The sequence below is a fragment of the Chaetodon trifascialis genome, chromosome 14 (assembly GCF_039877785.1).
Source record: "Chaetodon trifascialis isolate fChaTrf1 chromosome 14, fChaTrf1.hap1, whole genome shotgun sequence".
NCBI lineage: Eukaryota > Metazoa > Chordata > Actinopteri > Chaetodontiformes > Chaetodontidae > Chaetodon > Chaetodon trifascialis.
The window spans coordinates 16,678,867-16,706,753 of record NC_092069.1 but is presented as its reverse complement, the minus strand read 5'-3'; the positions used below and the strand labels follow the sequence as shown (position 1 = coordinate 16,706,753).

General features: G+C 41.8%; 2 protein-coding genes across 4 annotated transcripts; one reads left to right on the top strand and one right to left on the bottom strand.

Annotated features, from left to right (window-relative positions):
- Positions 1-191: 191 nt before the first annotated feature.
- wars1 (tryptophanyl-tRNA synthetase 1) lies at positions 192-5,304 on the bottom strand. Of its 2 annotated transcripts, none has more exons than XM_070979731.1 (11): positions 5,204-5,304; positions 4,734-4,861; positions 3,799-4,015; positions 3,520-3,628; positions 3,085-3,204; positions 2,756-2,938; positions 2,470-2,570; positions 2,085-2,197; positions 1,536-1,709; positions 1,302-1,442; positions 192-1,105 (listed from the first exon to the last, which is right to left on the bottom strand). In XM_070979731.1, exons 2-11 carry the CDS (start codon positions 4,803-4,805, stop codon positions 947-949), a joined length of 1,389 nt encoding a protein of 462 aa, XP_070835832.1. In that variant the 5' UTR covers positions 4,806-4,861; positions 5,204-5,304; the 3' UTR covers positions 192-946. The 2 variants fall into 2 exon arrangements, with proteins under 2 accessions (XP_070835832.1, XP_070835831.1); XM_070979730.1 differs by having other exon boundaries at positions 4,734-4,857; positions 5,204-5,272.
- A 325-nt stretch (positions 5,305-5,629) lies between these two features.
- wdr25 (WD repeat domain 25) lies at positions 5,630-27,527 on the top strand. Of its 2 annotated transcripts, none has more exons than XM_070978850.1 (7): positions 5,630-5,672; positions 6,364-7,106; positions 11,550-11,697; positions 21,702-21,832; positions 23,343-23,513; positions 24,162-24,302; positions 26,193-27,527. In XM_070978850.1, exons 2-7 carry the CDS (start codon positions 6,381-6,383, stop codon positions 26,412-26,414), a joined length of 1,539 nt encoding a protein of 512 aa, XP_070834951.1. In that variant the 5' UTR covers positions 5,630-5,672; positions 6,364-6,380; the 3' UTR covers positions 26,415-27,527. The 2 variants fall into 2 exon arrangements, with proteins under 2 accessions (XP_070834951.1, XP_070834952.1); XM_070978851.1 differs by having other exon boundaries at positions 5,663-5,887.
- Positions 27,528-27,887: the final 360 nt, after the last annotated feature.

Below are 27,887 nucleotides of genomic sequence, written 5' to 3'. Positions count from 1 at the left end.
AAAAGCCTGCAGAGCACTCATTATATCACAAAATGTCAATCTTGTTATGTAGGATGGGACATTATGGGAATAATGGATAGGTTCGCTGTGTGACCACAGACATATTAAAGAATGTTATATGCATCTACAGTGCAACACTTAAACAATATATATATAATTAATACAGAACTTATTCAACTTTCACATACGTGTTTTCAAACTATATGTTTTTTGTCATTCAGGTTGAGTTTAATGATTAGTCTGAGCAGTGGAACAGAATGAAGATGAAGAGAAAGTGTTACTGTACCTTGAGTCAAGTCCCTTTTGCTGATAACAGCACATTTGCTTTCATTCCCTTGAGCAAGACAATGAAAGCTTGGAGCATCTCATAATATAGCTCCCATTATCATATTATGCCTATCTATTAACACCATATACAACAATGATGTTGATGCAAAAATAGTTAGCAGTGACATTGTTCAAAAGGCTTTTTTTCCAAGTGGAAAAAAAGACTTCTTGGCCAACAGTTCCCAAAGTGGATGTGTAACCGTGTTGTCGGTCTCTAAGTAGATTTTTGCAACAATATACGTTTGTACTCCGCTTTAATCGTCATTCATCCTGAGATGATTTCAGGGCAAGGAGTAGTGCTCATGCAATGGACAGCGGCACTGCAAACACAAACACCTAATGAAGATCAGATGTGTACATTTGGTGTAACGTGAAGCACATAAATAGCATGACAATTAGCATGAAGGCTCGGGCAATGTCATGCTGAGATTTACAGAGAAGCGCGTCATCGCTCCAGTCATTTACATTTACATTTCTCTCCAGTCCTGATGCAAACTGTAGGAGAAAATGTCCGTCTGCCATTTGCATATCACACTTATCTTCAATGGAAAAAGATGGATTAATTATTTCCTCTCGTAGTGATCTTAGCGACATGATGAACGTTGATATCTCAGGCTGGCTAGAATTTAAAATTTAACGGCCGGGGTGTCATGAACTGCTTCACGACATCATCTGTGATTTGCTTGCGTCGCTCTTGATGCTGAGCAATTATTGGCTGCAGGGTCTCAATCAAAATCTTCTTCAGTTCTCCCGTGAGGAGAGCTCCACTTGAGTAGTCCTGCAGAGACGAGGTTGAACGAGAGGGAGTGGACGGGAGGGGTGCGCAGAAAGGAAGGTGAAGAGGAGGATGAGGGAGCAGAACAGGATGATGAACAGAGAACAGGATAAAAAGGGAGAATGGCAGAGAGTGAGATTAGCAAAAGAAATCAAGTTTGGATGTTATCACTCGTTTTCTCTGATCTGCACGCCCTCACCTGTCTGATCTTCTCCAGCTGTTCATCATCCTCCAGGAAGAAGGTCAAGTACATGAAGGAGACGTCTATTTCTGGGTTTCCGCCATGCTTCCTGTGCTCTTCCACTGTGTCTTTTCCTCCCGAAAATGCGTGTTTGTTGATCTGTGAGCAATGGTTCCACAGGTCAGTCAGCGTTCACAGGAAATATAGATCTGACTGGTAACTACTGATCGTAATAACTAGTAATAGCGGCACCTTGTTTTTGATCTGCTTGGGTGTGTCAGTGAGGAAGATGGAGGAGTTGGGGTTGCTGGCGCTCATCTTGGTCTGTGCCCCCTGCAGGGCTGGGAAGAAGGTGGAGTGCAGCAGGGCTGGTTTGTGATAGCCAATCCTTGGAGCTACATCACGGGTCATTCTGAAGTATGGGTCCTGGAGGAGCGAGGGGATAGATATGAACCCCTGGTTGTAAAAGATGATGCTAGCATGTATCATTGTTATCTATTAGTAACGTTCATCAAACGGACAGAAATAACAAATGTCCACCATGTTTTCTACATTGTGTTTTAACATTTGTGCTTTGATTAATTATGTCATCTTGTTGCCTTCTTCCGCAGTGTCATAATCGCACCCAACCGAATTGGCGCCACCTACTGCTTATCTCAATGAAAACTCCTAATAATCGCTTAACGCTAGTGCATGGAAACGTGCATTAATTTGCATTTTCTTTTGCTGGTTTTCTCAAAATTCGGTTACAATTTGCGATATATTTGGATGGAAATCTAGCTGCTGTGATGATGTCCCGACCTGGTCTATGGCGCAGGGGACGAGACAGTGTACGTCCTTTCTGGTTCCGAAGATCTGTGGGAAAGAGTTGCTGAAGGCCGGCGCTGCCTGGATGGCTGGGAAGCTGATCTTCCCTGAATGAATGAAAAAAACAGACATCATAAAGAACCAACAGAGTATTCACATGATTACACTTCAGAATCAGGAAATAATGCAATGAAACCGCAAACAGGATTACACTGAAACATCAAAAAATGTCAAATGAAAACATCAGCACGTTGAAATGAAATATGAGGAAAAAAGATTGGAAACTGCTTTTTGTGCATTGATTCAATGACTGATGATCAAAGAGTGGATTGGCTTTTTGTTTTTTTTTAAACCATTAAAGGTTTTCCAGCTGTCTTACCGATGCAGTCACTGTCTGTAAAGCCAAAGATGCCTTTGACCTGGTTGAATGTCACGTGTTTCTGGGCCTTTACCACATTTCTGTAGAATTCAGGGGATGCACTGCAGAAAATACATTTAAATTAACACATTTAAAAAAAAAAAAAAAATTCAGGTCAGATTTTACTGATTCAGGTTATGTGAACAAATCAGGGATTCTGTCTCGAATAAATATGGCGTAGCGTCTGTGCAGCCTTCAGCAGTTAAGGTCTGCCAGAATATAAAGATTGTTTTTAGTAATATTTTACCCCATATAGTCCAGGTCAGAGAAGACAAAGGTCTTGTTGACATCAAAGCCACAGGCAATGATGTCCTTGGCATTTTCCACAGCGAAGTGATGGCAGTCATCCAGTGTTAGATCTTTCCACAGGTACTTCTCATCATCAGTCATCTGGATCACCAAGGGGACGTCAAATACATCCTGCAACCATCTGCGCCAAAGGAGTAAGTTTTTACTCAGATCTCGACGTACAGTCAGATGAACAGGTGAGACAGTGCCTCGCTGAGTCAGCATTTAAACCTTGCTTTAATTAGACAGCTCTCTGCTGTTAGTACATTACAGAGGGAAATAACTCACTTGGTGAAGATGAAGGGGACGAGGTGACCGACGTGCATGGCCTGCGTGGACGGACCTCTGCCGGTGTAAAGGTAGAAGGACTTTTTCTTCTCATACGCATCCAGTACCTGATGCACATCTCTGCCAGAAACAGCCATAAGGGCAAAGTGATTAATTATCATTCCCACGTGAACTCTCACCTTCTCACCACCATCTGTTTTTCTTAATACAGGATTCCTTCACATTTTCCATTTCAGAATTCCATACTTTTCCAGATGATGATGGATATTTTTATGCTGACTAACCTCTCTTCAGATTCAGAATTACTGATTGGCAACAGATGATGTGCCATACAATAATTTGTCAAACACCAATACAACAGAAGTAAGGAATTAGGATCTGGAAAACATGAAGATGCCACACTGATGAAACATTTTAAGTTCCTAAAATGCTAACCTGTGTGAAAAGAAGATTCCTCTTCGTAGATAGTGGTGAGGTTTCTGTCCCCCAAGTCTTTCTATTCTGTCCACCAGTTCCTTGTCAATTTTATTGCTGCCAAACCTCACTTCAGAAAGACATGACACAGTGTGAATTATTCTGCTGTTGTAGAGTTTAAATGACTTTAAATTACCCCCCCCACACACACACAGTTAGAAATATATCATGACATTCATATTTTAACAGAATCAAAAACCTTAGCTCTCTCAGTGAAAGCCACACACGTCTGAATCTTACCTATGAGTTTGTCATAATCCACTCCCTTAGCGTTTTTGGTGGAAACGTTCCAGGGGTCAACAATGTCTTCATCATCACTGTCATCTGCTGCTGGCCCGTTGTCAGCGGCAACACAGTTTTCTGAAGGCGGACAGCCCGGTTTGTAATCCTGACCTGTCACGTGTTTGTAGTCCACTTTCAACTTTAGCAGCAACTGGACAGCAGCTTCAATCTCAGCCTGGGGAACCCGAACAGTCAGATAAAAGCAGCCGAATCCCAACAGAATCATGTCGTACTGTAAAAACTGTTTCTCATTATAGTTTAAAGGGTCAGTTCAGCCAAATTATGTTGTAATGCAGACTGTTTTGGTTGTAGGTAGTGATTTGCCCTCATACCATCTTATGTTCTGACATACAACATACAACATATAAAAACATATTTTAAAATTCTGGCAGCCATGTGTCTTTCCAGAGACATTTCCCAGGTTACTTGTAGATAATGTACAGACCTCAGCATGGAAAGTTTGTCATGGAACTACTTTCTACCAGAAAGATAGTCCCCTATGAAAACTGCTGACATTGTTTATGAGTAAAAAAAAAAGGGTTTCCACTGAATTTTTTAACAATGGCACTTTTTGATGCTGTAAGATTTCTGTGGGCTATATGTGTATCACAGTGTATGGGCTTTTCTACACAGTACTGTCTGTCTTTGTCCAATCCAATCAAATACTCAACAAATTAATGCACATCACTGATGCGAAAAACTAATTTGGCCAGAAAACAATAAAAAAGTCCAGCTCACTGATTTGCAACACTGTTTGCAAAAGGTCTAACACAGAGATATTAAAGGGATAGCTACCATGGTGTGTATATATTTAACTTAGATTAACCAACTCTTTGATAACTAACCCACCAAGTTAAACCACCGTTTATACATGGCAGCTTACAAGCACTTACTTTCTCAGCTTTAGCTGTTTTCAAGGCCCTGACGTGGTCTCCTTGTGCTGTCAGTTTCTCGTAGAGCTCCATTGCACTCTTGGCTCCTTCCCAGGCTCCCTGACAGTCTGTTATCGTCTTCACACTGGCTATGTAACAGTAATAAATAAGTTAAACGCAACCACTGACCAAATATGTAACATAAATAAAAAGTCACGTTCTGAGTGGAATCTTGTATTAGGTTCTGATCTGCTCTAACATTGCTGGATCTCTACACAGCAGCTGAGAGGACTACCATATGTGAACATACAGCTAACTTAGTAGAGCTATTGAGCTAGCTAATCGTCTGCTACTGCCCCTAGATTTATATCACGCTGCCGTAAAATGATTCGATGATGATGATTTTCATAAATGATAAAAATATTGGAATGACATTAAATAACTGAATAACTGATGGGTTTCATGATAAACACAGTGGCAACCCAGCATACCTTACAGTATTCTTCACACACGGCAGACTGCCCAGCTCACTCATTTATCTTGCGTCAGCCTGCGTGAGGGTGCGTTCGGATCAAATGCTTCCCAGGCAAACAGGGTTGTTCAAACGTTCCGCTGTGGATTACTCTGCGCAAAAGTGCCACATTGCAAACTCTTAAATTCATTTAACAAGCAGAAGGTTCCCTATATTTTGTCAGCTTCATTTTATAAGTAGACCACAAGTTAAACTCAATGTAGACACATTAAAAATGATAACGCCTGTTTGTTATTTGAAGGAATATATCCTGTGTGGGTGGGACGCCGCTTTTTCCGTCTTATTTCAAAATAAAAGCTTTTACGTATGGTGGCGTGGATTGTGTCATGGGAGGACAAAGCTAAACATGACCTTTATTCTGAAACTTTGCATTAACTCCAACGATTTTGCGGGATTTTCACGTGTGGCAGTTTTAACCATTGATACAGGTACAGTAGTTGAAGGCAGACTCACGGGTTAACAGTAGTCTTTCTTTGTAGGCTGCATTAGCTCGTTTGCTATGTTTGCTAACTGGTGGCAGTTAGGACATAGCCTAACGTTTGACGCAAACTTCGGGAATTAGCGTTGCCTTTGTGAGACAGTCACAGCCTCCTGTCTGTTAATTACGTTTTTAAGTAAACAAACGGTAACAAACATTATATAGGTAATTATAACAGTGACTTAACTCTCTCCGGGGGCAGTAAGTTGACTTAGCTAGCTATTACTCTCCTTCTGTTTTGGCTATGTGTTGACTGATACAGGGACAGCTTACCGACGTAGCTAACTAACATTTAACGTTAGCTATGTTAATGCTAAAATGGCGCAACTCGACAATTGTCCTTCTGTCTTTCCCCTTTTAAAATAAAATGAGCCTATAGTGGATTTTTTTCATTTCTCTCATGATACATGATGTGGCTGCCACACATTTCACCCCACTAATGGCAGTAAATTCCCAACAAAACATTTGTAGACGTGGTTAAACCAAGTTAATCAAGTTATTTTAATGTCAACGCTGCTGTTGTAACAAAGTGACAGGTTAAGTGTGACACTTCGAGGTGCAAAAATCCAAGCAACCACTGGGTGTCACCCATAGGCCTCTAATAGATTCATCTCACCTGTTGTCCATTTATTTTCCAACAGATTGTAATCATGTGGAGATGTCTTCATTAGTGGCCTACGAGGATTCAGAGTCAGAGGATGATTCCCTTGATCAAACAGAAGAGGGAACGCCAGCGTCCGTTCGAACTGGATCTTGTGAACAAAACCAAGAAGTCAGCGGGTGTAATTCCTCTGAGGTGACACTGAGCCCTCACAGCTTCACACCTGACCCTGCCAGATCAGTGCTGGAATATCATGGAAGTGTCTCAGAAAAAAGCAGTCTATTACTACACTCAAATTCACAGCCACAGAGTTGTTTTGACCGGGAAAGAAAATATTACAGTGAAAGACATCTTAGAGATACTGCAGCTTCTCTGAGTCTATGTGCGACTCGGGGGAAGATCTCACCACTGCATACTCTTCCCCACATGCCGCAAAGCTTCACCGATGGGTTGAAACCAGCAAAAAGACATTGCACTGTCCCATCTGGTGTCAGACCGTACATCCCCAAGAGACAGAGACTTGCCACTTCAGTAGAAACGGTGGACCCACACTTCCCAGCAGAGCAAGTTCCAGGGAATCAGACCAGGGAAAGCCAAATTCTGTCAGAAGTGTCGGCGAGAATAAAGCCGTACCTTGCTCACAAGCCTGAAGCAGCAGGGATACCGAGGAGACTTCTGATGAGCCTGGGAGGCCACCAGGGCCCAGTCAACACAGTGCAATGGTGCCCTGTGCCTCATCTCAGTCACCTGCTGCTGTCCGCCTCCATGGACAAGAGTTTTAAGGTATGCCAGATACAGAAAAATCTGTCTCTGTCCTCCAGAAATGATGCACATTGACACTTAACCAGGAAAGCTATTAAATCAGTAATGAAGGGATTCACTGCTAATGAGGTGCATTGCTTCCAATAATATAGACTTTGCACTTCTTATTTTATTCAGACTGACTTATGCAATTCAGGTTTGTAGTAATCATTCTGGTGTTTATTCCATGTCATAAAATTTGTCCTCTTTTTTCAGGCCTACTGCTCCATATTGTGCTCTAGAACAGTTTTTTACCCATAACATTTTAACATCCATTCTTCAGTATACTTTCAGGGCGATGCCAAGCACATCAGGGAGGTCTAAGGGGATAATCACTCACCTGACATTCAGTGTAATTGGCACAGCGTTACAGGCAGCGAGACAATATCTGCCCTGCTGCCTCCATTTATAAATGTACCACAAACCACTTTATTTAGAATCATATCTGTCACTGTCAGTTGAATGTATGTCAGGACTCGTGGGACTTCCTATCTCTCTCGCTTTCTCAGTATCTCTGTCTCATCCTGACTCCCCTGCCCCCTCCTTTTCTGTATTTCACACCAGGAAAACAATCCCTCATTTCCCTATTGTAAAGGTCAAGTCATGCAGGTGCATGCCAGGGTCTAAATATTTCTATCCCGGTATGAAACCATGTACCATGCCAATATCCTAAGAGGACTTGAAATAATTAATAATTTAAATATGCATGAGTTCATGAGCATAATCATACAAGTGCAGCAGTACGGCAGCCACGTCCTTTGGCACCTGGAAAGGGCGGTTTGGAGCAGATGGTGGAGATGGGGAAAGAAGGGGAGGAGAAGACTTGGCTCTTTGTATGCAAGGATTTCTCTTCTCTGTGAAACCAATTGATAGACGAGCATATGAAATACTTCTCTATGCACGTCTGGTGAGCCATTTTGCCCAATTTGAGAGGAGGATTTTCAACGTTTTTTTTTTTTTTTCTTTCTCTCTCAAAATGTTCAGATCTGTAGCTGATTTAAGTTAGCCCAGCTACTATCAATGCTTCAGCTGGAATCAGACGCGATTTAGACCAGATTTGCAGGATTACGAGGTGATACGAAGATTTTATTCTGATATAATCCTCATCATTACTCAGTCCTAAAGTGAAATTAAAACAGACAGGGATTCATTAACTTCAGAGCATGACCTAAAAATATGTTTTAAAACTGTAAAAGTTGTTGCTAATTTCAACAAAATAATGAATTTTTGAAGTCATCGGGTTCTTAGAAAAGTGCATATTATTGTTTTTTTTATCTCTGCTTTTCCTTTCACTGTTCAAAGAGCGGCAGAGAAGAGGATTTGCTTCTCTTCACGGTCATAAGCAGGCAGTTATTTATTACAACAATAGAAATTTCTGGCCATGTAATAACTGGATGTTTTTTAATGTCATGGTCACAGAAAATTCTGTTGGGCTGCCAGGTGTTCATTAAGATTGCATAATGTGACACGGCAAACTGTGGTATAATAATCTTCAGGTAACCTTAGCAACAATGCCTAAGTTTCACACTGTGTACTAACTACTGGCAATACATTTGAGGTACTCATACTTTGCTTGAATTAATTGTCAATAACAAATCCTTTTATGTCTATTGTCTCTCCAAATACACACATTATGAGTTTGCTATCACCTAAAGACATAAGGAGCAAATGCTAACAACTGTGAATCTGGACCTTTTTTTGTGCTTGAATGATTATCACTTATCTGAATAGTTGCACAGGGGCGACCTGTTTGCCGAGTGTTTAAGGTGCATTCCACTTAACTGCAACATCCACGGCTCAATCTCCACCTGGAGCACCTGTGTGGCATCTCTTACCCACAGTCTAACTTTCCAGTTTGGTAAACAATAATACACTTCAGGGTGCAACTAAATGCAAAATGAGTACTTTTGCTTTTAGTATTTTAAGTATATTTTGATGCGTGTACTGTTTGTACTTTTACTCAAGTAAGATTTTTAATGCAATGTCTTTATTTGTAATTTGTATTGGTCTTATGTGTTTTGATAGTGGTATTACCACTTAAGTAGAAGATCTGACTACTTCTTCCACTGCTGTCAGGGTGTCCTGGTGTGGACAGTAACAGGCACATGTGCGGAAATGCCACTCTGCTTACGTAGCACTGTTTATTTTCTTGTATTATGCCTGCTTGTCACGCGTTATTGCTTACTTATTGACATACTGTACAGCTGCATTGATTGTGTCTTTCAGCACGCTTGCTCTTTGACAGCAGCTATTCTTTTATTATGTGAAGACAGAGAGGGGACACATTCTATGAAGTCTTCACATTTTCCTCTTCGTGCTTGTGTTTCTTCACCAACACCCTTCAGGCTTCCACCCTCGCCTCCTCCATCCTGTCTGTCAGCTCCTCAGAGGCCCAGACTATTATTATTCCAGCCTGTTTGCAGCTGTTGTCACCATGGCTATGGCAGGTGTAAGGCAGCGGTTTTAAGTTGATAACACGAATACCAATTTAGTTTTAATTACCGAGAGTCATTTAGAAAGCAGATTACCCCAATGAGTCATCTGCAAGGATCCGCTCTACGTGTCTGTTAAGTGGCCGGTGAAATTAAAGGGGATGCAAATAAACAAGCGCTCATTTTCACCCATGCCCAGGTCTCACATTGTATGGGATTACTGCAGTTGTGTGTGCATTGAATGGTGCTGTTATTTTGAATATCATTAACACTGGCATACTTGGTAGACGGGGCTTAAGCAACACGACACTTTGTTAGACTTTGTTTTGTAGAGGTCTGTGTTGAATACTTTGTGACTATAGATGATATCATCAGTTACAGATTTTCATGTTGCCTTGAGATGGCAGTGTTTCCCTAAGCCTAAAAACATACAGAGAAGTGGCATACCCTGTTGCGCAATGAATGGAAACATTGTGCATAGATGCTTCGCTTCAGTATTTAGCTTTTTGGCAATTAAAAGTGTGACTCTCTGTTACTTTTTTCTCAGCCTGGAGGCATCTCTGACATTCTGTTTGTTAAACTGCTGCCTTGTGAATTGATGTCGCTCTGCCCTCGTCCATCGCTCTTCCCGCCGTCTGTCTCCTGTGGTAGTCGTGGTAAAGAACTTCTCAGTGTGTTTCTTATCCTGTATGGAGGAGTCATCTTTAATAATGAAACACAGAGAGTGGCAGAGAGGGATCTGCAGCGCCCCACAGATCTTCAAAGTTCCTCTGCGGCCCTGTCAATGCCGGGGAAGCAAAAAATACTTCATCATTAGCGTAGTATACCTCAGCTCAGTGGGCAGCGGACCAGACCACCCACTGGATTTCAGAAGCTTTTCTCTTTTGACATGTCTGAGAGAAAATTGTACCCTTCATTAGCAGGACATCTGATGAAAAGCATGTGACAGTATTGATCAGCTAAAGCCAAAATCAGCAGTAGAACAATGTGGCACATTAACACCTCATTCATAATTCACTGTCTGCTTTTCCAGGTTGCTTTCTGCACTGCATTGGCAGTATGAGATCACATTTGAAACCAGCAGGCTTTTAGTTCGCATAGCCATGGCAGTCACAATTAACAGGGTGCTTGTCTCTTCTGCTCTGTCTATAATCAGCAAAACCCTCTGACACGACAAAAACATGAAAGCCATTAGACCCCCTGGGGGATTGATTTATAGGCCCACTCAAAGGTTATTAGTTTGATTCATTAATTATAAAGGTTGTTTTTGTTTTTCATTCCATCAATAAGCCCGATTTGTATACGTATTATAGCAATCTATCCAGTGGCACTTTAGTGGCTAATTCCATTTTGTTTCATAACAATTGGATTTAGATGAGGAAGGCTTAGATTATATCTTTCTCAGCTTTGAAAAGAAGAGACCGACTGCATTCACCAACTCTCATTCACACAGGAAAGATTTTCAGGGCCGGAGGACACGCTGCATTCATCACCTGCAAAGGCAGAAGAACTTCACTTTGTTTCCTCTTTTCTGTTGGGCGAGCAGTGGCCGTCACACCAGGCCCAGACTGTCTGTTTGTCACAGAACTGCCTTGAAACCTTGTGCACAGCATGCAGGTCCTTTCCTCTTGTGTGTCAGGACTGTGTGATGTCTCCTCTCTGTCATGTTCATTTCATCTACTGCTTGTTTGAGGTGTAAAGGATGCAGAGGTCAGCGTCAACTTTTACCTTGCTAGAACACCTGCGGTACCTTTTTTCCTTCATTTGTTTGTATCAGTAATGTGATGAGTCAAAACAGCTAACAAAGACTGAGCACAAGTTACTGATATAACCATGTCTTTTGGATTTTACTGTTTAAACTCATTAATCAGTTCAAGTTGTTCTGTAGTGTCTTAGTGCAATAGCTTGTGCACAGTCAGTGAAAGTGACTTTGCTGCTGCAGTCTGGGTGTATTTGTGACTTTGGCGTGATGCGATGTGTCCATGTCTGGCAGGTGTGGGATGGAGCAGAGAGCGGGCGATGCCTGAGGGTTTACACCTGCCATTCGGGAGCCGTGCGTGACGCCTGTTGGACCCCCTGCGGGCGGCACCTTCTCACTGGCTCCTTTGACAACTCGGCTGTGGTCACAGACGTAGAGACAGGTGAGCAGCAACACTTCTTTGTGTAGGTGTGATGAACACAGTGCCACGTAACAAACCACACAAAGGTACTTTAAACCAGAACAGTCTCAAGAGGCGGATGAATTGCAGTCAGACCGCGTCACATTTACTTCATTAGAATTCAGTTTGAGCTGCTTTTCAGCCAACATTTTTAGGTATATTACCGGTGTTGTGGAAAAACAAAACAATTTTACTTCTCATAAATTTAGTGAGCTCAAATTTGAAGTCAGTATAATAATTTATGTGTGGAGTGACTTTAGATTCCCTCAGGCAGCAAAACCTGTTATAAACTAAAACTTTTTGTGTAGAAATTGGAAAGCTGCTTTTGTCTGTCTGTAGTAGTAACCCATTACAGAGGCAACCTTTAAAATCTACTTTTCTAGAGCAAATACATCATAACTGGTCAACCATCCCATTCCAGAGACTCCTCCATGTGCAGCCTTCTTCTATACTGCCTTCTTTTCCCAAAATGTGAATGATATAAGTGGTATTTCCTTGAAGCCTGTTGTATCCCAAAAAATCTCCTGGGGTCCAGACTCTCTTAAATTATAACATAATCCCTTGCAGTTACATTTTCCATTGCCTTATTTCTGCTATGAACACCTGGAAACATGCAATGACACTATAGTGTCATTTAGGGAGGAGGTTGACCCTCTAAATGAAGGTCTATGGAGGCTCCACATCCGCTTCAACGGAGAGGGTCCTGAAAATGGGCTGTCTCTTGCTCTCTTTCTTTCTCTGTCTTTGTATCTCACACACAGGCGTGCATATACAGCACATGCTTATAAAGAATACAACCCGCTGGCTCATTGTGTTTGCTGGCCCTTCAGTGATCATACAAAGCGTTTTCAAAGTGACATTTACAAGACATCAATAATTTGGTTTGCTTCGGAAATGCTTTGCTTTGCGGCTGAACGTACGTTTAACAAGCACGGCAGAAAAGATGAGAGTCAACTCGCGCAGGCGATGTACAACAGGGAGACTGCTTGTTCTGCAGTTCACTCATTTCCTTCATCTGGAACAATTCATGAATTTCTGCACGGCTGAAATTCAAAATGTTGATAAGAATTCAAAGACTCAGATTCCTGCTTGAATCGAACAGATTGAAGAGTCAAATTCCTTGCATTTGTCCCTCATGCCCATTCACCAACATTTCATGGAATACGTTGCAGTGTTCATATACGTAGGAAAAGACGTCAAAGAGGCTCAACAGAATCAGCCAACAGACAATAGACATTGTTTTGAAGCCCCTGTGGCAACTACATCTCTTGGGTCAACACATCGCTGTGATGACTTGCTGCCGTTTGCACTTCCCCTCTCAGCATGTCTGTCAATACTGCCAATAAAGCCTACGGATAATAGCTTGGCCAGCCCATTAAACACACAGGCAGCTCCAGGAAGGGGATCAATAATGGATACATCACCACAGGAGAAGGCACCATGACCTTACACTGGAACGTCACAAACCACAACCATAAACAAACAACTATTTATTTTGGTCCTATGCTTTAGGAGCCACCAGTGGCTTGCTCAGTGCTGTAGGATGTCCTAGTGGGTTCAAAGTAACAGCTTCGAAGTAATGTCAGACAAGAGCCCTCACACATCAATCCTGCATCCTGCTCTCATTCTATTTTAAATGATATTTCTGTATTCTTGTTTATTTAACTACCACTATTATTATGAGGATGAGGGTCTGCAGATGTGTGCCGGCACTACAGAGCAGTAAGAATGCATTCATATGGTGGCAGGAGATGAAGAAAATTTAATTTAGTTGCATATTAATATGGGAGGTGGGAATGTGTTATAGCTAAGACCTCTGCACTGACACTTTAAAACCAATCATAGAGTATTCAAGCAATGAAAAGGACGTAGAGGCCAAGCTGCATGTATAATTTACCTCATAGTTAAAATTCTTCTAGCATTGATTAAATCCCTAAAAAAAATTCATCTCCATTCATCAAAATAGCATATTTAGAAGTTATTCGACGGAAAAAATGTCATGCATTAATGTGGCTTCGCTGTAACTCTACACCTTTGTCTTCTTTTTGTGTGCAGTTTTAAATAGTCCCCACCTCTACCTCCACCCGCTCCTCTGCAGCTTCGACTCTGCTCACCAAACACACAAACCTCTGCTAGTTTTGTGTTTTGCTAGCGACTGTGTGCCACACAGCGGCAAGTGGTAACATAGAAGTAATTCAATCGTATGCACGTTCGAACCAGAAACGGACTCCAGGCTTGGCAGGCTAACTTTGGCTAACATTATCTAGCACACTGCAGGTTTGTTTGGACACAGTGCATAAAACATAAGAAAAAATAGACTTACCAACATGTGGGCTTGTGCTCACTGTGTCCGCAGGATAAATGGATGGAACAGTGTTGGGCTTCAGTATAAGTTTTGTGGTCAAACAAGTTCAGTTTAAGTTTTCTTGGCAAAGGCTACTGCAGGCTACAGTTTGGCTCTCGGATTTTGGGATCATGTGGTAACGCATGAAAGCTCACCATTTCTTCTTTTGCAACTTTGCAACAGAAAACGGAACAGATCTGCCATTTTTTTAAAGTAATGAATCTTTGCTTGCAAAATACAAATACAAAGCTACACCCAGCTTCTCCTCTGATACCCATGATTTCACTGTGTTCTCACCCTGCAAGTTGAGGAGATTGGTTCTCCAGGTATGTGGCATATGAATCCATGTTTGGTCCATTCATGGTGTTGGCTGCTTATTTTGCTCATGATATTTTGCATGAAAAAACCATAAGGACATTTTAACAAGCTAAGGGGGTCCTTAACAACTGTTAACAAGCTGTTTATATATCTGTCACAACTCACAACGTGGCTACACCAAGGTCTTGGCATCATAATTATGACAGTGATTCTTGAAAAACTTTCTGAACAACACTAAATCTACCAAGAGTGATGGGGTACTGAGGGAGCGTTTGCCACGTCAGACTGCAATCAGGATGAATGTGATCTTAACACTCTTCACAGTAATGCAGAGCCTCTCAACTCTAACAAGGAAGGCAGCTGGGCCTATTCTGTTCAACTGAGCTCTCTTTGGAGATGTGAGCAGGCCCCTTTTAACGATCAGCGAGTGTCATAGGACACCTGACCCCGTATTTCACCACAGCATAAGCTAACCAAATGCTGCTCTGATTGTTGTGTTTACAGAGAAATGGAATTATAGAGGAGCCGATGCATTCAGGGTAGTGTGTGGGCCCATTTTTCCTGAGCCATCTTTGCAGTTGTTCCTGTGTCCAATTTAATTTGTACAATCTTATATCCACTCCCAGTGGGCTACAGACGGGCTGTCACAGCTGAATAGCAATAGTAGAGGGAGAGGAGGATATAGGGAGGGAGAGCAGGTTAAGAGGCATAATGCAGAAGGAGAACAGGAGAGGAGAGGAAGAATGCAAGAGAGAGAAATCAAAAGAGGCAGAATAAATTCAGAGAAAGAGAAAACGGAGAGAGCAGGAGTTGGGGAGTGGAATAAATGAGTTTCATCTGGAGGGCATTAGTGTGAGGTGGCAGCTGTTGTCCGGCGCTTTCACGGCTGTCCTTGGAAAAGCTGATTGGCGGAGGAAAATATGCCCATGTACCCCCAGGCAGCCACAGGTTGATGTGTCGGTTCATGCATGTGTACGCAGAACTTGGGCTCTCTGTCCAGATCCCTTCAGGCACTGGCAGAAAGGAGATCGTCTTTGCTTTCCAAAAACCAGTAATACACAGAGACGCAGCCAGTACTGGAGTGGGCCTGTGCATCGCTCCTCCATCCCACTTTGGCTTTGCAGAATCATGTCTGATGAATTATAAAGACCTCAACAATAGTTTAGTAGATAAGCATCAGACATTATGCGTCTTCCGTTGTATTAATGGGATAAGAGAGTTGGGAGACCTTTAATGCTTCTATTTTCATCATTATTTTTATCTTATTTGTATTGTTGTTATTATCAAGTGAGTTTTATTATCCGTCTTATTTGACAAAAATGTTCTATCTTTGTTTTTGTTAATGCGATTTCTTTTCTTATATGAAAGGTTTATTAGAATTTATTATCTTTAGAATTATTATTACTATTGTAATGCCTTATTTTTTTTTAATGTGCCATGTGCCAGTAGTCCGTGCATCCATCCGTACCTTCTTATCCTTTAGAGGGTTGCAGGGGTGCTGTAGGTGAGCCCAGCTGACATTGCATGAGAGGCGGGGTACACACAGGTCACCAGTCAATCACTGTGCTGGCACATAGAGACAGATAACCATGCTCACAGTCACACCTACAGCCAGTTTAGAGTCCATGGCAGTAGTTCAAGGGCAAACTAATGAGTCACGCTGGGGGTCTGAGACGAGGGGTCATCCCACAGAAAATTGTTTCTTTTCAAACATAACACATCAGTATGTACCTGAGCACAGCCATGATCCATGTCTTTTAGCTCGATGTTATGAAGTGAGACAAGGTATTGCTGCAGTTACTTCAGGAACATTATTTGTATAAAAATTTTAATTTCAATTTTAACTGACAGGAACCAAACAAAGATATACACAGCAAAAACAGCTGGCAATGTTTTTAACAGTGGGTTTAAGTCATTTTCTGTATAATGTTACATGTTGAACAGGAAAACATCAGTCTTTTGGGATTTTTTGTCTCCAAAACCTGCACCTGTCATTTTATATACCCACTTCTGTATTCATGACAATGATCCAAGAGTTTTGATTTCTACCCATTCATATCCATTTCCTATTGTTTCAAATAATATTAGCAGCAGTGAATTGTGTACAATGAATGCAATGTGCCTGTTCTGAACACAGGAGCCTGAAGCCCTGCATGCCGGGAGACAATGCATACAGCAGCACACACACACAGAATCATTTACTGTACTGCAAATGCCACTGGCAAGCATATCTGCAGTTTGACCTACTTTGAAAGTTTCATTTTACAGTGGCATCCTGCTAGGCTAACACAGGTTTTACCCTGTTTTACCCTGTTAGGTTTATAATTTAGTTTAGTGCAGTAAAAGACATTGGTAGATTTATTATGTACACTATATATGTTAATGTGATGATATTATTCAAAAGCACCCGACATGGAGTGGGATGTCTGAGCATTTAATAATAACAATCATAATCATAATAGTAATAAACTTTTGCAGCTCAAAAGTGCTTTGCAAGAAAGAAATTACATGCACCAAATGAGTGCTTCACATAGAAAAGACAGAACGGACATAAAAGCAGATAAAACTTGATAAGGATAAAAAGAATGAAAATTGAAATAAAGACGCATGCATAAAACCACACAATAAAATATTAAAATCTAGATAAAAATAAGGATAAAGCATCAAATGTCAGCATAGAATAATAAAATATAGGTAAATAGATTACATAGAATGCATAAAATCAAGTAAAATACAATGTTTTAAAAGAAATGCAGCAGTGGGTAAGCAACAAAAGTTTCAGACCTGTACCAGGAAGTCATAGATAGTTAAAAGCTAAAGTGGAGAGATAAGTTTTTAGCTTTCTTTTGAAAACCTTCAGTGAGCTACTTCCTTGATATCTGTAGGTGGTGTGTTCCAGAGCTTTGGGGCGTAATGGACAAAGGCTGCCCAGTTATCTTTTGCCTGTTGTTGGAAAACCTCCAGTAGACCAGCAGCAGATGATCGCAGTGTTCTTGAAGACAAATAATAAATGAGGGAGTTAGCGATGTAGCTTGGTGCTAGTCCGTTAAGGGCTTTGTATACGAGGAGGAGGACCTTAAAATCAATCCTGAATGTCACAGGAAGCCAGTGCAGAGCAGCTAAAACTGGACTAATGTGCTCTCTCCTCTTGGTTCTGGTTAATGGCCGAGCTGCAGAGTTTTGAATGACCTGAAGTCTCTCAGTGTTTTTTTTTCCAGAGGCCAGTAAATAATGTTTTACAATACTTGAGTCTGCTCGAAATAAAGGCATGAATCAGTTTTTCAGCATCTTTTTGGTTTAGAATTGGTCGCACTTTAGCTGTTTTTTTGTCACCCTGTTGATATGGGGACTTGAATCTTAGACTTGTAACCTCAGATTTAATCCAGGGAGTTAATTTCCCCAGATTATTAAACATCATATCTCTTTTTGTTTTAGGGCCGACTAGTAGGATTTCAGTTTTCTCCTAATTTAACTTCAAGAAATTATTTCTCGTCCATTTATTTATTGCCTGGAGTTTGTAATGGAGTATATAGCTGCAGCATCATTTGGTTCAGCACAGATGTACAGTTGTCTATCATCTGTGTAACTATGGAAACATAGATTGTGTTCTCTGATGATGTAACCAAGTGGCAGCTTGTATAGTGAGAGCAGTAATGGACCGAGGCAGCTCCCTGCAACCATAAAACAGACGCATGAAGACTGACGAAAAACTTTCTCCCTTTGATGTAAGTTTAAAATCAGTTTAACACACAGTCAGAAGGACCGACCAAGTATTCGAGACGATTGATTAAGGTATCAGGGTCAATCGTATCAAAGGCTGCACTTTGATCAAAGAGAGCAAGACCTGAGACCTTATTTTCATCAGGTATTAGTCTGAGGTCACTGATTATTTCAGTCAGAGCTGTGGTTTGTTCTAAAGCCAGACTGAAATTCGTTCTTTTCCAGTATCTTACTGATGAATGGAAGGCTGGATATCGGCCTGGGTTTCTTTTGGGCAGATGCCTGTTTGCAGAGATGCATATGTAATCATCAGGACATCATTTGACATGCTGTCAAACACCTGCTTTGAAAATGCTGTAGGAACAGGGTCAACACATGACCTGTAATAATCCTGGAAAAGTAATCCTGTCTTGCTAGACGTATATAGCTTTGTTATGGACAGTCATCATTTTGTGTTTTGTGGCTGCTTAATGCTTGAATTATTTTTACTTTTCGAGGGTCCCATCTCCCTGTCCCCTCCAGGCATTGTGCTTCATGCCTGAGTATAATGGCTGCAGTTTTAAGTGCGGTTTGCAGCACTTGTGTCACCAACAATTCTCGATGGGAAACATGGCTGATAACAAAAATCCAAGTGGGCTGACTTTGTACTCTCCTTTTACGCTGTTCAAGCTTGTTGAAACAGATTCAAGCTATCGAGGTAAATTTGCTGTGTAGTGCATGAACACCTCTGAAATGCTGCTAGATTTCCCCTTGTGTTGGAGATTTCAGTGTTTGTCCGTGCATGCTGTGGCAAAATGTGATTTCTGCCTCACCGTGCTTCCTCTGCGTTTCAGTTGAGCTTTGAAAGTTCATTCCTGACCTTGCAAACAGCAGCCTGACTGAAAAATAAATTGAACACAAGGTCCACTTCCTTTGTGTTTCCAAAGCTTTCAGCCACATGTCAGGGCCTCCCTCAGCGGATGGAGATGTTAACTTGTCATATAGTTAGTTTAGTTGTTATATGTGACCTAAGTTTGGGCTTTTGGTCAAGTGATAACAGGTGGTCATATATTTCTGTCAAGCTACATTTAAGTTGTTTCTGCCACTTGTTTTCTATCATATTGTAAATCTTTCACACTGTCTTGAAGCTCACTGTACACTGTCAAAGCACATGAAATACTGTACTTAATGAAGATATAGCTCACCAGTGAGTTTCATTTCAGATTTCTGAACGCTTTCTAAATACAAAATATCTTTAAAACATCCAACTAGTTACACATATAAGCCTATTTCTAAAATATTTTTTGGATACATCTTGTCAAAACCAAGTAATGTGTTTCTAACCTTTGCTCATGCTGCAGTGACAGCACCCTGCTTTGTTGGATCCAGTAATGAGGCAGAATATCCATTTCATCCCAGCATCCCTCTGCTCTAAGGGACTCACCCCCGCCATCCCACTCATCCCTAATGTCCTCGGTGCTGTAGTCATCCATTGCGTGTCAGCTCCGCAGCACGACCACAGTTCTTTCAGGACTACAGAGTAAACTATCATGAGGGAGGGACAGATCGCTGCAGCCTTCCCTTATCTCCCCTCTCGAGCAGGCTAATTAATCTTGCTTAATTAAAACATGACGAGGCCCTATTTATTATGAGGAGAATGTTGATTTCTCATCGCCTTGCCAAACATGAGTTTTAAATCTCGATGACAGATCTTCTCCGTATCGCTACGGGTAAGCCAATTAAGCAGGAAGCGTGAGCTCGGCGAAATTGGCTGTTAAAACTTTGGATCAATGCAATTGAAATTTTGGAGCGTGCTAGTCCACCATTAAGTGAAAGAGGGTCCATTTTTGCTGCAGTTTATTAGCTGCGACTCATTCCCACTTTCTGAAAAGACTCAGCAGGAAAATCCTGGAACAAGTGTGTAATGAAGTGCGTTTTTGTTGTGGGCAAACTGCCTGAGACTGTTTTGGACGGGGTCTTTGTTGTTTGTTCGATGAATTAATGAGGAGACGTCGAACCCTGAGGTGTTCTACTTTGCATAGCCTTTGACAGAGCGGCTGGCTCATAGTCTGGCTTGCTTCCTCGTGTATCCTTCTTCATCGTTTTCCCAAGAAACTAATTTTTGGTCTCACCCTGTCAGGCTTAATTATATATAAGCCCCTCAGTGTTTTTGTTTTGTTTTCAAGTATGACATTTTTTAATTGATTTAGATAAAGCCGCCTCGAGCCCAAACAGTGTTTTATATTCTGGTTTCTCTTGTCCCTTCGTCAGGATTATCTTTTTGTCTTGAGTGATGTTTAAATCAAGTAGCTTTTCAGAGGCTGATGCGTACGATGTGCTGCTGTCTGGATACATCCCAGACACGCTCTTGCAGTTACACCGCAGCCTGCATGCAAAGGCTTTGCAGCGTTACAGATTTCTGGTCAGTCCCGCCACCCACCATCGTTAAATTGAGTTAGAGACAGACCATTCAGTTGTTGGACTGTTCTGGGGCAGGCAGTGATAAAAATAGAAGTTTCATTTCACTGGAGGAACTGTCTGTGGTTCTGTGTGAGATTATGTGAAGCTTTTTTTTTTTTATGGTGACAGAAACGCATGCGATCAAGCACTGTTGGATGTGGCCTGTAAACAAGCTCACACCCTGCCTCTGACCTGAGATGATCACAGCAAGCTTCTCATCCTCTTTAACTTCGTCCCTTTGTGAATTTCAGAAGGTGCACCGAGATATGAATGCTATATTTGGCAGCAACTTACAGCAAGATTTACTCTTTCTTTTATCAGCAAGCTTGTTTTCAAATCACTGTTTATAAGCAAAGGCGGCGGCACGGTTTAATTACATACAGTCTTTATTGTGCAGGAATCTAATGGGCTTCTCACGCGGTGCACTCTATTAATAAACCAAAGACGAGCATCAGCAGATTTTGCTTCTCAGATGAAATGCAGTTGGAATTTATGTTGTGTTTAGTTAAGTCCTGACAGCTGAGAAAGAAAATATCTAACAAAGCAACAGTTTGTCTTAATTCATTAGTTTAATAGCCTGAACCTTTTTATCCTTTTTTGATATATGGAGGAACACACACGCAGAATGCACTTGCTAAATCACTGCTTTGACGTACAGTACATCAAAGAAGCCTAACAGCACTTACAAACTCCTTCAGGCAGAGTGTATTAGTGTGCTCAGACAGATGTGTGCAGCAGAGGGACTGATGCTCTCTGGGCAGAGATTAAACAGCAGTGAGGTGATTGCTTCACCAGCCTTGGTGATTCGGGGAAACACTGGGACCCAGGGAGGACAGAAACCAGCCAGGGGTCAGAGTTGAGCTGGAAACAAATTCCTCAGAGCTGAGCAGGCAACACACTCAGCTGCAAACAGTGCATTCACTTACTGTCACATACACACTGTCTTCATGTTAAAGACATATATATATATAATGTTTTGTTATTATTTGCCAAATATTTTTCTTTTGGACTAAAACTTACTTGCACTTGATCCCAGTTTAGTATGATGATCTTAATCCAAGAGTTCACTGCTGACAAAAGATGTACAGATTGATCATTTCAGAAAAAGTGCTGACCTCGTCCTTTTCTTTCTCTCCTTGTCTTTCATTTCTTATTGTCTCTGAAGGGCAGCAGATGGTGAGATTGGACAACCATTTCAAGGTGATGTGTGTGGCTCTGCATCCCAGCAGCCCAGACGTATTCCTCTGCGGAGGCTACAGTTCAGTGGTCAATGCCTGGGACTCTCGCAGCTGCAAGGTCAAACTTATTAACCTCCTTCTTGCAGATTTATAATTTTTATTGACTTTGGTTCATCAGCTGTTGCTTGACCTTTTATAAATCCTAAGGGAAGTATGCTTTGAACGCATGCTCCTCACCCACAGCTCCCTTCCACACACCCACACATGTACAAGCAAGTTGCCGTGCACAATGACCCAAGCTGTATTTTACTAAAAGGATAATATTGCTGCATGCATGGAAGTAACGACGCAGATTATCTCACTAATTGTTCAAAGGGAATTTTAATTTCATTCAGGACTCATAAATCTTTCCCGTGAAGCTACGACCTAATATTGCTGTTAAGCTTAATGGACTGTTTTATATGATAATCCTATTCACTTCCTCAGAATATGAGCGCTCACATGGAATTTTCCCCCACGGCGAACTGACTCATTCCCCAGCAGGGTTTTCGATTTAATACAGCTGGGATTGCGTCTGCCAGTAGGTGTCAATGTTAGTTGAGGAGTGAGCGTAGACCAGCTCTCAGCAAATAGGTTGTTAAAGCTGTAGCTACTGGCTGCCTGTCAGTCTTAGCCATGGGCTGTGTGTCTTTCTAGCTCCGGGGTGAAATCACTCCACTAGATAAAAGGGCAGAGACCCACAGGCACAACATTAACCCATTAGCCCAAAGTCTTTCCAAACAGACTCATGAGGTTGAACTGCACGCATGTTATATCAAATCTCACTGATAAGAGTTAAAAGTTTGGTACAAGTTACAGAGCAGGAGGAGAGCTGTTGAAGTTGCAGTGAGGGGTTAAAGGTTAAGTTGTCCCATGTAGAGTGTAGCTGTTCGCTCAAATGAAACCTAATCTGATCAAACTGTGACAATGTGATCTCAGTGAGCTGGAAAAGAAAGAATGAGGAATGCATTCGCTGTAGTCTACATCACGACTGACTGAATCTCACCATTAGAAAGGTACCCTCTCTCATTTACTGGACTTTATCCTACACCGGTGTGAAGATTTGAAAGGGTTTGTGAGGTCAGTATAAGATAACAGTTTACGTTATTGGTTTGCTTTTTGGGTTTTATCGGCCTGTTGTCACTGATGTCCTTTTCTGATCCAACCTGATCTGCACAATCTGAGATGTGAGCGGCAGTGCTGAGGTCTAACCAGGCCACTATTCAAGAGGAGATAAAGGTTTTTTGTCCCTGAGTCCATGCAGTAATATCCTTCATACAATCATGTGTTCACAAAGTGGTGAACCTCGCTCTATCCTCACTTATGAATGACTGAGCCTTTCCAGGATGCCCCTTTCATACCCAATCATGATACAATCACCTGTCAAAAATGAACCTGTTTACCTGTGGAATGTTCCAAACAGGTGTTTTTGGAGCATTCCACAACTTTCCCAGTCTTTAGTTGCTGCTGTGCCATCAGTTGACTGACAGTGCAGTACAGAACAGTAACACCTCCCACATCGATCGCATGAAGAGCATTTCTCCCCTTTGTGTGTGTGTGTGTGTGTGTGTGTGTGTGTGTGTTTGCAGGTGGTGAATGCATACAAAGCAGGGGTCCAGCAGACCTTAGACATCCTGTTTCTGAGAGGTGGTGTGGACTTCATAACAAGCTCTGACTGCGTGAGCAGAGACTCTGCGGACCGCACCCTCATCGCCTGGGACTACCAGACCACCGCCAAGGTTTCCAACCAGATCTACCACGTAAGGAAATCTATGTGCGAATGAGGGAAAAAAAGCCCCCGAATAAACACAACTCTGATCGGCACATGATGTTAAAATTACAAGCTGAAAGGCTGAAAAGCTCTTTGAATTTTAACAAGCGAGTCACATTGCCCATTTGAAATTACATTCTTGAAAATGTGTGAACCTCCTGATGTGAAACAAGTTGGTAATGAGGCATGTGGAACTGGCACATTTTGACAGTTACTGTACATGGTGCTGGAGGAAGCGTGTGCTCTGTGAGTGGCACCTGTTTTAAAAGTGTGACTTTAATAACCTTTGTGCTTTTTTGTATTGAATAAATTCTCGTCCCCGGCTCAGTATTTCTGCAAGATGAAGTCTTAGGAGTTCTTCACACTACTCTTAATATGTAGGAAAAGATGGACAAAATACCTGGAACCATGTACACTACAGTATAATCCAATCCAGTAAGACTGTAGCAGATTGATTGTGTACATCATGAAATGTTTCTGTAACTTTTTCCACCCACTGCACATCTGAACTTAAGGTTTTTCAAAATAATAGTCTATTTGACATGCAGCTGACTCCATGGTTAGAAACAGCAAGAAAAGGTCAAATAATGAATTAATTTACCCTCCGGATTTTTCTCTCCACTCATTTGGCCACCAGGAGCGGTACACGTGCCCCAGTTTGGCTCTCCACCCACTGGAGGAGTCCTTTGTTGCCCAGACCAATGGGAACTACATGGCAGTGTTCTCCTCCCAGCAGCCCTATAGGATGAACAAGAGGCGGCGATATGAAGGACACAAGGTCAGTAACAACTGTTGCCTCGAGGGTGGGGGTTTCACGCAGGCCTGATCAATACAGAATGTGCACTCATACAAACAACCTTAAGCAACATCCCATATGTGGTTAAAACTGTGCAAATGCAGTAGAATGAAGCTGAAACGCTGTAACCTATGCAACACACAGTTGATACAGTGGATCCGTAGCCCGCAGCATTTCCTCTACAGCCCCCTGCCCGTTAAACAAACACAATAAGCACAACACAGTATTTCCACTGAGGGACAAACAGAGCAGAATGTAGCTGTCAAATATTCCTGAATTCATGTGGAACTGATTCTGTGGCGTGTGCTCTGTTGATTCAAGAAAAATCCAAAAACGGACAGCAAACAAAATGTGTGTCTCATGTTCCAGGTCCTGGTTTGTTCCACTGCTGGTGACCTTGAGGTGCAAAACACAACATTTCAAATGCACAAAAGAGAACAGAACGTTCCAGAAAACACAAAGACATTTCATCTCTGAGCCTTTTTCATGTTTTCTTTATTATATATACAACTGTGATGCAAACACTTCTGACAGAGTTCATGTTATCAAGCACTCTGTTTCACACAGCCTTTACTGTCATTATAAATACTTTATTGCAGCCTGAAAGCAGCAGTCATCTTTTGATGACGACTGGCTATTGTGATCAAAAATAACTCACAAACAAAGGATAGCTTCAGATCTTTTTCAAGTCTAACTTATCTCTCATATGTCTCACTCATATGTCCAGGCTCTAAAATGAACTCTATGGTCAATCTGCCAATTGCTGATAAACGGAAGAAATATTTTTCACCCAGCCATAAAAGTGCACCTTCACAGATGTGAGGATTTGCTGCTTTTCCTTTCAGTTACTTTAATTATTTAATTTTATTGTCAATAATTTGGGGGTTTGTCGTATTGGTTGGATGAAACAAGGTAATTGTGAAGGCGTCACTTTGAAGCCTGGGTAATTGCAAACCAATCAGTTGATTAATGGAGAAAATAATCTTCAGGTGAATCCATCCGTGAAAGTAATCATCAGTGGCAGTACTATACAAAAATGAGCTCCACCTTAACCAACTACAAGAAAGTCTCTATTCATGCAGTGCTACCACGGCGTTTTCCTGCCTTTTCCTGAACTGATCGGCTCCAACTGAGTTTCTAATGTCAGAGAGAGAGAGAAGGAACAAAACCACAGTCCTCGTTCTGTGCCAGAATGTGTTCTTAACTTCACCTTAGGCTGATATGAGGCCTTGGCATTCTGAGTTAGACAAGTGACAGTTTTAGCATGGATTTCCCCCTTTTACATATTCAGTGCACACCACACATGGTGTGTGAGGATTGTGTTATTATAATCTGTAAACAATCCAAAGCAGGCCTTTAAGCTCCGCAAGCAACAGGCAGGTGGAGCCTCTTGTATTTCCATACTGTCGCATCTTTAAACACACTAAAGGAGAATCTTTCTATACAGACTGCTGAAGATTTAACTGTCACTTTTTTACCTCAATGATAAATACAGTATATATGTATTTGTGGTGTAGTATATCTCCTGGAAATTCAATTGAGGAACACTTTAGTGGCTCCTTGTGAAAAAACATATTTTTCTGAAATAGAATTAAATATTATCATATTAGCCACAGCAAAATTAAAGTATAATCACTGATCATAAACACACCCTGATCCACAGTCACACACTCACACTCACACTCACCTGGAGCCGTCGGGGGTTAAGTGCCTCGCTCGACGGCCCAGCTGTTGCGCTCACAGATCGAATCGCCTCATCACATGCATGCTTTTCTAACAGTTAGGTCGCCTAAACCTGTAATCAGATGGCTGGCATTAAATTGCGCTCATGTTAACGTGGTTCTCGACTGTAACACGTTATCCTCATCCTAGGTGGAAGGGTACGCCGTGCAGTGTGAGTTTTCCCCAGATGGATCTATCCTGGCCTCGGGAAGCTCCACCGGCTCAGCTCACTTCTACGATTACCACAACGCTCGCTCGCTGCACAGCCTGCACGCCCACAGCCAGCCCTGCCTGTGTGTGTCTCAGCATCCCATCCTGCCTGCAACTGCTGCCACCTGCGACTGGGCCGGTGAGATCAAGGTCTGGCACTGAGGACTGTGAACGAACAAGCAAATATAGACCTAGAAGTTATGACACGTAGCAGGTTGGCCAAGAGAGGACTATATTGAACTGGAAAGTGGTGCGCACATCCATCTTGAAGACTTTATCTCTCTTAATCTCTTGGCATTAGACGATAAACACTTGGCAAGGAAATGCTGGAATTCAACTGATCTACTATCTGCTGACGCCTTTGAAAAACAGGTTGTTTTTTCCGCCCTGTGTATCTTGCAGTGCTGGCACATTGTTTTAAATGCCACCCACATCATCTTCATTCCCATTGATATGGATTTACAATGGGAGAGAACAACAGGCACTATTATGCCAGTCTTACTGTAAGCATGTTATTCGTATGTGGCCCATCTTACATTTTATTACCGTCTTGAAATCAGGGAAAGTTAAACGTGTAACATCAAAGAAAGAGTGAAATATTTAATCTAAAGTGGTAGGCGGAGGGAAAGCAGTCTGCCTGCACACACACACGCAGCGTTAATGCCTTCATAGTCAGCTTTCCACTCTAAACACCATCACACTCTTGAAGTTTTTGTGAAAACAAAAAAAATCTCTCTGGGCATTTTCTAATCAGTGGTGTTTTTCATTCCACATTCTGCATACACATCACTTTCCTCTATGCCTTTTTGTTCTCACTGGCTCTGATATGACATTTCCTTTCACACTGACAGCTTAGAGCATCACAGAGAGACAACCAGAGAACTAAAAAAATATGCAGACATCTGTCAAAACACTGCCAGGTTCTTCCAAAATCCTGCCAGTCAACAACAGAGCGGTGAAGTGCACACAGATGCTTGTGATCTTTATTCAGTGTCGAGTTGAACAGCGCTTAAAATACACTTTACTGTTTGCCGCTGAGGGAAATTCTAATGGCTCAATACTCTTTTAAGCCCCGACGGTTGTTTGTACTGCAGTTAATAATAGTTAAATTGACAGTGTTATTGGCTTAAAGGACCACTAAGTGATTTGTGAAGCCAAAAGATCATTTGCATGTGCTAAATGGTGAAAGCTGCTGCTGTGTTGCTGTTGTCCATCTGTGTTTTTTATGAAGTCAGACACCAAATCTGTCAAAACAAATTAAAGATGATGAAGCTATTTCGCCTCTAAAGAGTGGACAATGCCAAAGAATGACAAGTCAAGACCAGCAACGGCAGAAAACCAAGGTGAACACTGCAGTGTCTTCTCGGGAACAACATATGGAGGATGGTGTTGACTCTTAAGGTCTGCGGTGAGTATCCTTTCACTTTGACCATACCACATGAATCTTGTTAACCATTATGGTGATGGGTGTCTGAAGAATCTTTGCCAAAAATCTTAGGATATTTCCAGGGTCTGATGTCTCCACCTGCACAGCTGAGTCTGGCAGTTTCAGAGGAATCCTCTGGCTGTCACCAAATTTTAAAAAGAGCCCCTAAAATGAAAGCAGAAGGACGCATAACGAAAACAGAGGAGTGG